This window comes from Leuresthes tenuis, unplaced genomic scaffold (genome assembly GCF_036924035.1).
Source record: "Leuresthes tenuis unplaced genomic scaffold, fLeuTen1.0.hap1 SCAF_4, whole genome shotgun sequence".
In the NCBI taxonomy this organism is placed as follows: domain Eukaryota; kingdom Metazoa; phylum Chordata; class Actinopteri; order Atheriniformes; family Atherinopsidae; genus Leuresthes; species Leuresthes tenuis.
The window spans coordinates 38,974,176-38,988,349 of NW_027325358.1; the positions used below are offsets into that span (position 1 = coordinate 38,974,176).

The window sequence follows — 14,174 nt, forward strand, 5'->3', positions numbered from 1 at the left end:
ATCTAGATGAATTGAAGAGAAGACGTCTAAGATGCATAGCATGAACAAAATGGAGAAAAAGGAGGAAGAAATCTAAACTTATTCTCCCTTCAGGTTTCAAGGTTTCATGTTATTTTTTATCTACCCAGACACTTATCCAATCTCTTACTTTCTTGATTCTCACATCGCCACCATGGAGTAATGCAAATAATTTTGACCCAGACCTTCTCCAACCCTTCACCTTAAAAACACACACACACACATGTATTTACCATGGCAGGTTTCGATGTGTGCATCATGCAATTGTGGTTTCCATTGTTTTAAAATGTTGTAGAATAGTAGACAGTAGAACTTATCAAGCCTTGTTGTCAGTCAGTAATGCCAAGTGAATTATTTTTTCTGCTGTGTTAAAGTAGAGGTTGTGTGATTATTATGTATGTATATAACTTGTTTATCTTCAGTTCATTCTATTTTCTTTTCAAAAACAGATATTGAACAGAAAAATTAAGTGGTTGTTTGATTTTCACATCAATATACAAAAATCTGAATAAAAACATATTTATGATATTAATGCATTGCCAATTGATATTCCACTTTAGTTTTATTTATATTGCATCAATTCACAACAGTGGTAAATGGACTTGTACTTGTATAGCGCTTTTCTAGTCTAACTGACCACTCAAAGCGCTTCACTACATGCCGCATTCACCCCACTCACACACATTCATACAGCACGTCTTAAGATTCATAACTACGTGCTTTCTAATCATTCATACACACATTCATAACTACGTGCTTTTTCTAATCATTCATACACACATTCATACCCCCAATGATACACTGGGGGGGCAACGTGGGGTTCAGTGTCTTGCCCAAGGACGCTTTGACATGTAGCCCGGGGGAAGCCAGAGTCGAACAGCCGCCCCAGTGCCTACAGTGGTAATCTCAAAGCACTTTATGAAAAAAGCAAACAGGTTCAATTAAATTCCAGTCTGATACATGTGGAGAGGTTGTAAGTCAGGAAGAAAAGTAGCTGTCTGCCTATCAGAAGGTCATTGGTATGGTTCCTGGCTGATAAGCCTGGGCTAGATAGTGAACCCCACATTGCCTCCAAAAAATTCCATCAGTTGCGGATTGTTGTGAATGCGTGTGATAGAGAAAATAGTACTGCCTTGCCTGTAATACTGTATAAACTAAGAAGTGTTGTACAATTGTGTGTCTGTGAATGTTTGAATGTGACTTGTAGTGTAAAAGTAGGCTAACACTAACCCTACAATAGAGAAGTGCTAAATAAATAGAGTTAATTTACTGTTGATTTATTTCCATACAGTTCAAATAATTCTAACCATTCATGAAAAGTTGCATAGCTAATAGACCACATCAAAACTTAATGTCTAGAATAAGACAAATCCAGATTAATTAAAGAGGAGACACCTAAGATGCAGAACAGGAAGAAGGAGAAGCAAATTTCAGTCATTTCACACTTTGATCATCAGGCAAAGTGTGAGATCTCTTGTGGATAAAATGGATGAGCTTGAAGCCTTGACACCTCAGGAATTTCATAAAGGCAATATTTGTTTAGCTGAGACCTGGCTGCAGGAACAACTCTAACAGCTCTCTGCTCAGCTTTAAGACTATCCGGGCAGACAGAGACTGCAGACAGAGCGCTAACAGTAAAGGAGGAGGATCACAGAGCTGGTTAACAACAGATGGTGGAATCCTGGACCTGGCTGCAGGAACAACTCTAACAGCTCTCTGCTCAGCTTTAAGACTATCCGGGCAGACAGAGACTGCAGACACAGCGCTAACAGTAAAGGAGGAGGATCACAGAGCTGGTTAACAACAGATGGTGGAATCCTGGACCTGGCTGCAGGAACAACTCTAACAGCTCTCTGCTCAGCTTTAAGACTATCCAGGCAGACAGAGACTGCAGACAGAGCACTAACAGTATAGGAGGAGGATTACAGAGCTGGTTAACAACAGATGGTGGAATCCTGGACCTGGCTGCAGGAACAACTCTAACAGCTCTCTGCTCAGCTTTAAGACTATCCGGGCAGACAGAGACTGCAGACAGAGCACTAACAGTATAGGAGGAGGATTACAGAGCTGGTTAACAACAGATGGTGTAATCCTGGACATGTCACTGAGAAGGAGCGTCTCTGCAGCCCAGATGTTGAACTGTTAGCTATGAGTTTCTGTTCATATTGTCTATTGAGAGAGTTCACCTGAGTTACCTGCTGACATTGTGTGTGACATAATCACCTAAGTTGCTGCCACGCTATAAAAACAACACCCCAACCCATTGATGGAGACTTCTGAAGATTTCTACCACACAATCTTCTGTGCTTTCTACATGCTGATTTATATTTAGTTTTGTTACCTATATTTAACAATAGCATATGTTTGATAATAATTAATACTGAAGCAAAACAATTTCCCTTTGTGGAAACATGTCATCTGCCACCTACAAATGTTTTGGGACAACACTGTCATTGTCTCCTGTCAGGAGATCAGTGAGTTTTTTTAATTAAAGTTATAGTAAGCAGATTGGTAAAAGGTCCACTGAAATCTGAAAACATTCAATTTTGATTGTTGAAATGCACAAGGTGCTTTCCTACGGTTTCAGTTTGAGGTTCATTGTTCTATGTTTCCCACTCTCTCTCTCTCTCCCTCCTTATGGATATCATCTTTAAATCTGAATGGAGGTTGGGATAGGAATAAGCAGGCAGCTTTAATTGAGTTAATTGTCAGTAAAAATATTGATGTGTTCTTCCTTCACACGCACAGCTCAGATGATGCTGAGGCTGACTGGGACATGAACTGTAATGGACAAATCTTTTTTTTATTGCTGTTGTGTTTTCACACCATCTTCATGTAAGTCATATATCCACATCTGAATTGGTTCAACGTAGAATTGTAGTTGTGATTATTAGTTTTGCACATTTTATTTTTATTAATACATATAGAAACAATAATGCCTCTGACAGATTAAACTTGTTAAAAAACTGCATATCAGTCATAGTTTTAGAAGGTGACTGGAACTGTGCTGCAGATACTGCAGTTGATAGAAACACAGCTGAACCTCATCTTCCATCAGTTTCCCACATGACTGCATTAGTAGGAGAAAATGATTTAATAGATGTTTGGAGAAAATTCCAACCTACAATCAGATAGTACAACTGGATAAAAGTTTCTGATGATATTGTGATGGCTGCTCACTTAGATTGCTTTAATGTCAATCAAATCATAGACAATAGGTTAATCACAGCAAACATCTCTCCAGTTGGTTTCTCAGATTGTCATTTAGTCACCATAGACATCTCTTTAATCGTCCCATTGCAACTCTCTCTCTATTGGCATTTTAACACCCGACTCCTTCAAAATGAAGATTTTTGTAGGTCTTTCTCTGACTTCTGGATTTGTTGGAAGCTTAGGAAGAAAGACTTTATTAACTTTTCCCAGTGGTGGGAAATAGGGAAAAATCAAATGAAGAATTTCTGCACACTATAGCTGCTGGAAAGAATATTCTTACGAAATTAGAGAGGGAAGTTAGGTGTTTGGTCAAGGATCAGTCCTCGGTTTCTTTTGAGGAGGTGTCTACTGCAAAGGTTCTTGCAAATAGACTTAAAGACTGCATAGATACAGTGGTGCATATGAACAACAATGACAGACAATCTATTTTTAATTAGATAATTAATTGATTGCTCTAATGACCATCATAACCGTCTGAGATTAACACATACAGACAATTCAATTTAGTTGTTTTATTATATAATACCAGTTCATAACAGAAGTCATCTCAAAAGTTCAATTTAGTTCCAATAACACCACTGAAAGACAACAGAACACAACAGAGATGAATATAGACAGAGAGAATGTCATCTAATTTGTGTCTTATTGGAAGATTAATTAGAGCATTTTCAAAGTAAGTACATGGAACAGGACAAAATATCATCTTAAATGAGCAACTTGAGGACATTTGAACATCGCTGTCTGATTGACACAAAAGACTGTGCTCCCTACGTATCTGAAGAGCTACAATTTCAGTCTCTCTTGTTGTGAACTGGAAGGGAGTAGATTTAAGAGAAGTAGACAGTAATGAACAACATCAGATAACTGAAACACTATTGTTCATTTAAACATCCATTCTCCCAAGCACTATCGATGATGGTTTGTTACCATGGCTACTGAAGCTTTCCATGCATGTGTATTTAACTGGTGTACAGTTGTTTCCCACTTTCAGTACAAAAGGTGTGGAAAATAATAATTCTCCTTAAGTCTTTTATCAAAACAAGAATCCTGATACTTGTTCTTCATCAGCTGCACTTACCAGTTTTTGGGTTGAACCGTCAGCTTGACATTAGCCCATAGCTGACATTAGGCCTTGGAAAAACCTTTATGCAATCTATAATCATGAAAAGCAAAAAAAAACTATGTCATTGTCTAACATTAATCATGAAAATATATATTATATAGTTGATTGTGAGTGTGAAGAAGGTAGTTTAGGTTTGCTGCTGACTGCTTGTTTAGATAATAATAATAATAACAATAGATTTTATTCCGAAAAAGTGCCTTTCTTGACACTCAAGGACACTTTACAACACATTGAAAATGGAATAAATAAGAAAATACAAGTTTAATTCATAAAAGCAATGAGGCTAGAGGGAGAATGCAGCTTGGAACAGATAGGTCTTGAGTTTTGATTTGAAGAGGGGTAAGGAGTCAATATTGCGGATGTCTGGTGGGAGTTAGTTCCAGAGAGAGCGAGAGGGATGGAGAGGAGATCAGGTATGTGTGTGTTTGTGTGTGTGTGTGGGGGGGGGGGGGGGGGGGGGGGGGGAGTAAGGAGTAAGTTGCAATAATCATTGCGGGGGATGACGAGGCTGTGGACAAGGATAGCAGAGGTGTGAGAGTGGGAGTACTGATGTGGGAGTGGAAAGAAAGTGTGCTGTCGAGGGTGACACCCAGACTATTAACCTGGGTGGAGGGGGACACTGTGGAGCTGTCTATGGTGAGGACGAAAGGTGTCAACTTTGGATAGGGTGGATTTGGTGCCAACAAGAAGCAGTTCAGTTGTATCAAGTTTGAAGTGAACCAGGATTTAATCTCAGAGAGGCAGTGGGTGAGGGAGGAGGGAGGGAGAGTGGCGTCAGGTTTACTGGACAGATGGAGCTGGGTGTCATCCGCGACGCAGTGGAAATGTAAACCAAATTTCCTGAAGATATAGCCAAGTGGGAGGAGGTAGATGATGAAGAGGAGGGGCCCCAGGATAGAGCCCTGGGGAACACCTGAAGTGACGGGGGAGGGGTGAGAAGAGAAGGACTTGAGCTGTATGAACTGAGTGTGGCCTGTGAGGTAGGAGTGAAACCAGTGCAGGGGGGTGCAGGTGATGCCTAAGGAGGAGAGTCTATTGGGGAGGATGGGGTGAGAAATGGTGTCAAAGGCCGCAATCAGATCAAGGAGGCTGAGGATAGAGATGAAACCGGAGTCAGCTGCCATGAGGAGGTTATTGGTGATGTTTGTGAGGGCTGTTTCTGTGCTGTGGCGGGAAAGGAAACTGGATTGGAATTGTTCTTAAAGGCTGTTATTGGTGAGATGGGAGTGAAGTTGGAAAGCAACATTTTTTTTCAACGATTTTGAAAATTAAAGACAGGTGAGAAATGGGGCGAAGTTTATTGAAATCATTGGGGTCTGAACCATGTTTTTTCAGGAAGGGACTGACTGCTGCAGACTTGAAAAGAGCGGGAACAATTCCAGTGGACAGTGAGTTGTGAATAGCTGATATGAGGGGGAGCAGAGAGGGGAGGCAGGATTTAACCAGGACTGTGGGGAGGGGGTCAAGAAGTCAAGCAGAGGGCTTGGACTTGCTGATGAGGTCCAAGATTACTGAGGGATGAGGGAGGTCAAAGCTGGAAAATGGTTGACAGGGCGGAAGAAGTTCAGAGGAGGGGAGGGGAGAGGTAGAGGAGCCTAGGTGCTGGTGGATTTTGCTGATCTTCTCATTGAAAAACAGGAGGAGAGAATTGCAGAGGAGTAGAGGTGGGAGGGTAGGGCGTCAGGGGGTTGAAAGATGCTATTAAATTCAGAAAACAGAGTCTTGGTGTTGCCTGCATTAGAGCAGATAGGTGTGGAGTAATATTGTGTTTTAGCATGAGAGATGGAGTCCTTTTAAAGAGAGAGCTGAGCTGTGTAAATGTGTAAATGATCACATGGACACATTAAGAAGGCTCAGAACTTGAGTTTCTCCAGAGACACCCTTTAACTTAGAGGTAATGGTTTGATCATAAATTAGACAAAACATTTTGAACATGGAGAGGGTTCCAGGTTCAGCTCCCGGATGGGGCCTTTCTGTGTGGAGTTTGCATGTTCTCCCCGTGTATGCGTGGGTTCTCTCCAGGTACTCCGTCTTCCTCCCACCATCCAACAACATGCTGTTAGGTTAACTGGCGTCTCTAAATTGTCCTTAGGAGTGAGTGTGAGCGTGTGTGGTTATTTGTCTCGCTTGTCTCTGTGTGGCCCTGTGATGGACTGGCGACCTGTCCAAGGTGTACCCCACCTCTCACCCGAAGACTGCTGGGATAGGCTCCAGCGCCCTAGACCTGACGGTCGGATTAAGCAGGTACATAAAATGGATGGATGGATGGATTTTGAACATACAAAAGACAATAACTGAACATGATAATTGTTCCAAATTTTAGACTGCTGCTGTATCACCATTTAAGAATGAGGAAGCGTCCACAGCAGCTGTCTTGTTTACTGTGTGTGTGATTGGCACATTACTAAGGCCCCCCTGGTTTGTGGTCCGCAGCCCATGGTAGATTGCTGGTGTGTCCTGAGGTTGCAGATCCAGGCAAACTTCTTCCCACACTGGTCACAGCTGAAGGGCTTCTCCCCGGTGTGAACCCTCTGGTGCTTCTTCAGGTTTCCGGCTTCTGAGAAGCGTTTCCCACAGGTGTTACAGGAAAACGGTTTTTCCCCTGTGTGGACTCTCTCATGGGCCTCTAAGTTAGACAGGCCTGAAAAAGCCTTGCCGCAGGCTCGGCAGACATAGCTCTTTCTGCGACGCTGACAAGGCACAGTGCTGGCAGTTGAACTTTTGCGGTGGCAAGCGATTGGGCTGGGTTGATGCTGTGCAGTGCTGGCTACCTCAGCACCTGCCAATGCAGCCGTGCATCCACTGATAAACAAAGAGGACTGTTGAGCCACAGTGAAGCTTATAGTCCTATTGGTTGAGCTGATTCCAGAGACACCTATGTTGTCACCACCACTCGTATTACTGACAGTAGCTGTGCTGGAGGACAGCTGAGAGAGTTCGCTGCCATGCCGCTGCTGCAGTTGAGCCGGTGCACTTGCTGCCATGACTGTTGGTCTTTTACATGGAAGCAGTATCCTCAAAGGTGTGGACTCAGATGTCCCTGCAGACAGATCACGGAGAACAGCATCACAACAGATTCACTGAAACTGATATGACCACAGAAAGGATACAGTCAGCTGTGGATAAATGTTGCCATATGCTTTTCCAATCTACAAAACCCATAAGTAATCCTCTGACAGTAAAAGGAAGCTCCCCTGGGGTATGAAACTGTTCCACAAGGACTAAATCGAGCAGCTGAGCCGTACAAAACTAAATAGAAGACCTGCAGCTGACTTTTAAATTTGATCTCATCATAAAAACACTAGGGGACATTTTGGAGATTTGTGTCATTCTGGAAAAAAAAAGGTTGGATAACATTACAGTATGCAGATAAAATCTACTAGCAGGCCAAACCTGAAAAGTGAGCAACAAAAACCCTGTCAGGTAGTCTGTGGGTGTGGTTTGTGACTGACATCACTAGGAAAAATAATTCAAATTGCTCGCTGTTAATAATGAATAGAATTTTGGAAACATCGGAACATTCTGTCATATAATATATAATTTCCCTTTGGGATAAATAAAGTTTTTTTTTTCATTTCTATTCATTTCATTCCCAGGGGGCTATTATCCAGTTGGGAACAAAAGGGCAAGGACTTGTGTTCACATTGCATTATTTCTGAGAGCCAGCATCATTTTATATTTGAACATTGAGGAGAGAATGTAAGCGTACAACAAGAGAAAGGTATTGTACTCAGCGTGTGTTTTTTATTTTTTCAGAATGTCCCATCTTTTATGGACAGCCACTCCTGGTGCTTTAAATAGCACATTTCTGAAATTTTAATAAAGGTGGTGGTGTCATTACTTGCACTACTTTACAGACAACCATTCATATCTGCAGAAATGTTCACCCTGGTAACTAAACTAAAGGAAGCAGAACTGTCAGACTGTGTTTGTCTATCCAGAATTGAACTTGTATGATTTGTCAAAAAAACATGGTCACGTGACAGACAGTAAAGCCAACTTGTGGGAGCAAACTTGCTGCTGGCGAGTGTTAAGCTTTTCTCACTATACACAACCCTTGTTGTGAGTTGTGCAGTCAACAGGCACCTGCTGATGCATTTCAGACACTATTTGAACGCAGCTTTACTTCATAATCATGTTCTGGATATTCACAGTTACAGTACAGAACACATCTGTGTTGCATGTCCAAATGCTGGGAGGGTATTTTCATGTGAAATTTGAAAGTATCATTCCTAAACAACCCTGTTGAAGGAGTATCTTGATGTTCCGCTGTTTCAGAGGGGTCAAATGATTTGCATGCATCAAGCAAACAAACAAACAAAAAAAATGGGTTAAGAACTCTCCAACACATCATTGAAACCTGGCATGATGGTGGTGAAATTAAATCAAAGTGAATCAACAGTAGCACATGTCGGAGTACCCAACTCCTCCCTGTCCACGCCCCTACTTCAATATGCAAATCATATTTAAATTAGCCCAGCACCTGCGATTCCTCTCTCTGCACGATCAGAAAATAAAGAAAAAAGAATTAATAAGATGGGAAAAAGAATAACTTAACGGAAAGCGAGATGGAGGGGCTACTTTCTGAAGTGGAGGCCTGCAGAAATTTGCTCTTTGGCACGCTGTCCTACGATACAAGCAGTAAACATAAGAGGAGTGGGGGGGGAGAGCGTGTGCGAGGCCTTTAATGCTGGGTTTATGGTTTAATAGGTCTGAGAAGCGCATACAAGCAGAGGTGAAAAATAAGTGGTCCGATATAAAGGTGGATGTGACTGGCCGCCCACCGCCAAAGTGTGGCCAAAGCAGGCAGGGGAGGCTGTTTGAACAGAGACTCGGCACAACTATGGGTAAATAGTTGTGCCTTAGTAAATACCTATGTATTTGTGTTACTCACAACAAATGTGTTCATACAGTAACCTACTGCAGAAGTGCGCCGGGGAAAAGGTGAGGCTGATTAAGACATTTCACACTTTATGCACGGGGTTATTAATATTTGCACACAGAGACGATCAGGGGCTTGTTAGAAAGATCTTAAGTTGTTGTTTAACCAGCAAAAAACAGAAAGTTACTAACTTTAACCACCAACTATGATGCTGTGAAGATATAAAATTGGGGCGCACATGCTCAATGCACGTCACGAGGAATAACATTAGGACAATTACACGAATAAAGTTACTCACCAAGAAGCGACCCATCACGCACAGTGCCAGGTTGTAGTCTGTTCCCAACAATTCTGTTACTGAATGTACGAATCGTACGTTGTACCAGGCCCCCCCCACAAAGCATTTGTGCATCACATACGATCTGTACATTGATGGAATGAAAATGTTTCCTGTTGATATACAAATTCATCATGTGATTGTGCTTTTATAGCACTGTGTGTGCAGTCGATAGCTCCGATTACATTAGGAAAACCGGCTCTCGCTTCAAATTGCTCTTCAATGTTGGCCTGTTCAACTGCATTGTGGGAATTTGATATACCTGCTGAGATGCAGATAATTTTGTCCCTCTCGGCTGGCATGACTCGGCTCAGGGTCGACTGGCACAGTCCCAATCGGTTGGCCAGCTCCCTCTGGAATGCCCCGGTTGCTTAAACCCCAGTGTGCACGTCACCTGTGGCACAAGCAGCCCATGGATCCTCGCTGTGATGGGCTCCAGCACCGGCCACAGTTCTATGCACTGTTCCAGGAGGATTGCCCTCAAGACGGCTGATGAGCCAGTTGTCATCATGTGCTAGCAAATACTTTCTGTCTTTTAACACACGCTTTCTTCCAATTGCACCATTTACAATGTCTTCCAATACCGCTAAAGCAGCCATTGTTTTTAATGGTATGCATTGCAACTCTTTGCACATGCTTTTATATCCACTCGTCTAATTGCAGACACGTGTGTTAATTGTTCATCAGTGTTAATTGTTCTTGTGTCTCAGATGTGCACATCACTCAGTCTGAGGACAAATTGTGTTCACATTTATTTATTCTAACAGTTTCCCAACATCACCTCTAAATGTCGCCAAAGAATCAACAGCTGTGGAAAAGTGCGTACAAAAGCCACACAATTCCACGGTCATTTCGCTCTTGATACATCTGATCGTTGATGTGAAAAAGTGTGTACGCCACTTGTGTGTAGGCACCCTTTGTACATGAGGCCCCAAGTTATTAGCTACCCTCAACTCTCCTGTGTTCAATCTTCACAGCTGCTATCCATTTACTCATCAGCATTCCCACAGCATTTAAGCTACCTGGTTTGTCATAGTCTTTGTCAGATCCTTGCTGTTACGACTCATGTTTCTCTTCACAGTACTTTTATGTTCAAGTGTATTGTCTCAGCCACGTTTTGTTGTTTCTTAGGATTTTTTTGTTTATCAACAGTTTAGATTTATAGTGTTCTGACTTTGTTTGTTATTGTCCTTAATAAATCAACTTTAGTTTACCTGTACCACCTGCCTTATCTGTGTCTTCCCACCATCCACCCTGACAGAATTAGCTATAACTGCTTCTCCTCTTAGGCCAGTTCAGACAGATATATTTATATTCCCCAAGTCTTTGTCAAAAGAAATCTATTTTGTGATCAGTAATGAGATGAGTGAAAATTAATCAACTCAGAAATGAGTACACAGACGACGTGCACTTGGCAGGATATATCAGATCATTTCAGTGAAACAGTAGTGCTTAAATCACAATAACAGCTGCACATGAAGGCTGCATGAAGACAACATAATGGTACTTTACCTAATGGGCAGCTGGCTGCAGAGGACAATCTATACTCTCCACTCAGCGTTGCTGCTGAGGAATCTGCAGCATGTGATGGCACAAATGTATTCCAAGGATGGGACTTGGTCTCTATCACACTAACTTCATCCTGATCATGAACCATTGAATCATCATTGGTTAAACAACTTGAAGGGTCACCGGAGGTCAATAAAGAGTCTTTATCAGGGGCCCAGCGGTTGAAGAAGGTCTCGAGTTCAAACAGAGAACATTCAGAGCTCAGAGGGCTCCTATTGTCGGTTTTCTGGTTCAGCATGGTGGACTTGGCAGGTGTGTTGATGTCGGGTACCTTTAGCTGGGCTGCCAATATACTGCTGGAGTCTTCTGATATCCTGTAAATCAGCTGAGGTGCTGCAGACTGGGGAAGGGGGAGACATGGGCATGAAAGAGACCAAATTTTAATTACTTAGAATAGAGGGGGGAAAAACTAACAGAACTAAACTCCAAAAGTGTTCAAAATATCTTTTGAAACTTTTGACACACAAATCCATAAGGCTAGTGCTTGCTGGCTTTCCAGGGGGTACATGGGTAAATGAGTGAAGAAATAAATAATAAAACTACCAGTTATACATATACAACCTGGAGAACAGTTTGGCGAAAGTCGGCGTCCTTTGGAAGCTGTGAGTAGCGATGAGTAGATAAACGTATTTCATGCCAGAAATAAGGTCTAGGTTTAAAAATACCGGAGTTCCCCTTTAACTATCCTGGAAGGGATACCTTCCAAAAAGCCTGATTCACTTTTTGCCCAGTTGATCCTTGTGTATCCAGGCAGCTTGCTGAAACAGCAAGATCAAATCTAAATCTAATAAAAGGGGAACTGATTTTTCTGAGGCCTAATTTGATGTTGTCTGCGTATAAACTAATGAACATTTCTATACCCCCACCTCCAAACCAACAATTTCTGGATGAACTCTTATTTTTAGGGTGAGGGGCTTCAGTGCGATAACAAAAAGGGCCAGCGAGAGAGGGCAACCCTACTGAACCGAGCGATATAAGTTAAAAGGGATCACAAATGTTCATTCAACTGGCCCGCTAACAGTTTGGTTACTATTTTCCTGTCAAAATTCTGAAGTGTAATGGGCCTGTCGCTGGCCGGGTCTGTTTTTTCTTTGTCTTTCTTCAGAATGAGGGAGATTTTAGCCTCATAGAATGTTTTAGGTAAAGTTTTATCCCTCTTTGAGTTAGCCATCATCCAAAGTAAAAGCGGAGCAAGACTGTTACAAAATTTCTTATAAATGGAAATGGATAATGGAAACAACTCAGTGGCAGAGATAATTTCTTCCAGAGAAAGTCAGAGTCTAGGTGTTCCTTGGCAGTATCGTTAAGCTTAGGTAACGTAAGAGAGTAAAAAAAAAAAAATCGGTCTGGTTGGAGTGGGTGGCATTACATTTGGAGGAATACAGTTCACTATAAAACTCTCTGAAACTATCATTTATTTATTTAGGGTTAGTAAACAGGGTGCCTGCCTTTGATATAATACTAGGGATCATTCTGGAGGCCTGTAAACCTTTAAGCTGTTGCGACAGGAGCCTAGTGGGATTATCCGCAAGTTAAAAATTATTTTGCCTGAGTTTCAAGAGAAGATTGTTGATTTGGCTACCCATGATGCAATTATATTCGTATTTAAGCGAGGATGGAAAGTTAGTATCTGTCCAGTGGAAGTAGGATGTAGAGGATTTGTTGCAAAGTCTGTTGTCTCATTGTTGAGGGAGTTGGATGTAAGTGGATAGTATGAGGAAAATAGTCAAGGAAATGTCAGATGAGGCAGTAAGGCGCCCGGTGAGCAGGATGTCAGCTCCGTGGAGCAACAAGTGACTGCCTTTCTACAATCCAAAGGGATTGACATGGACTGGAACAACATGGAGGCATGCCACCCACTGCCCCAGAGAGATGACAGCGACAAACGAGCCGTGATTATGAGATTTGTCAACAGAAAACACGAAACCGCACTGTTAAAACAAGGAAGGAAACTGAAAGGATCAGACGTATTTATCATTTAGCATCTAACCAAATGAAACGCTGATATCGCCAGAAAAGCATGGCTCATGAAAATACAGTGAAAAATTCAACACACATGGACATCAAACTGTAAAATGCTCATTAAACTAAACGGGACACCAGAGCAAGCCAAAGAAATGGTCATCAGGAACATCGAGGAAATGGACAAACGAATTATCACAATCCGGACTAAGGTATGATGACTCATACACAACACACCACCATGATACAGTCTGAAATAACTCATTTATCTACAACTAAAGATAACAGGGATATAATTCAAAGAATTGCTGATCATGAAAAACTGGAACTGAGAACATTTCAATACACTGACCATAATTTACTTGACATGGAGCACGATATAGACCCGGACAATAACTTCTTCTCTACCATCAACGACAACTGCTGTTATTACACAGCTGAACAGTACAATCAGATCATTAAAATGGACAGCAAATTGTCTATAATTAATTTCAATAGCAGAAGTCTGTATGCAAACTTTAATAATATAAAGGAATATTTAAGTCAATTTAAAAAAACATTTAAAATAATTGCAATATCAGAAACGTGGATCAATGCAGACAAAGGACTGGATTTTGAACTGGAGGGATATGAACTTAACTGTGTAAACAACAAGAACAAGAGTGGAGGAGGAGTGGCTATGTATGTGGATAATAACTTGAATTATATAGTAGTAGCACATATGACAACTGTCAGTGATAACTTATTAGAATGTATAACAATTGAAATATGTGAAGAAAAAAACAAAAATGCAATAATCAGCTGTATATACAGAGTACTGAAGCATTCTAGCATTCTAGTATTGAAGCATTCAAGGACTGGATAGGGGAAATGTTTTCAAAAACCAATCAAAAAGTTGTTTTCATCTGTGGTGACTTCAATATTGATCTGCTCAATCCAAACAAGCACAAAATGAGTGACGAATTTACCAACACAATGTACAGCATGAGTCTATATCCAAAAATCACCAGACCTAGTAGAATCACATCCCATTGTGCCACTTTAATCGACAACTTATTTACCAATGATAT

General features: G+C 41.4%; 2 protein-coding genes across 2 annotated transcripts in view; one reads left to right on the top strand and one right to left on the bottom strand.

Annotated features, from left to right (window-relative positions):
• vps37c (VPS37C subunit of ESCRT-I) overlaps positions 1-14,174 on the top strand; it is a 138,835-nt gene that overhangs the window by 109,987 nt on the left and 14,674 nt on the right. The gene's annotated exons all lie outside the window — the stretch shown is intronic.
• The window catches only part of LOC140304869 (uncharacterized), a 56,347-nt gene continuing 45,935 nt past the window's right edge, over positions 3,763-14,174 (bottom strand). The window contains exons 7-8 of the mRNA XM_072383675.1: positions 11,086-11,482; positions 3,763-7,394 (exon numbers count right to left, since the gene is read on the bottom strand). Coding sequence (XP_072239776.1) covers positions 6,733-7,394; positions 11,086-11,482 — 1,059 coding nt within the window. The 3' untranslated portion in view covers positions 3,763-6,732. The remainder of the gene's footprint in view (positions 7,395-11,085; positions 11,483-14,174) is intronic.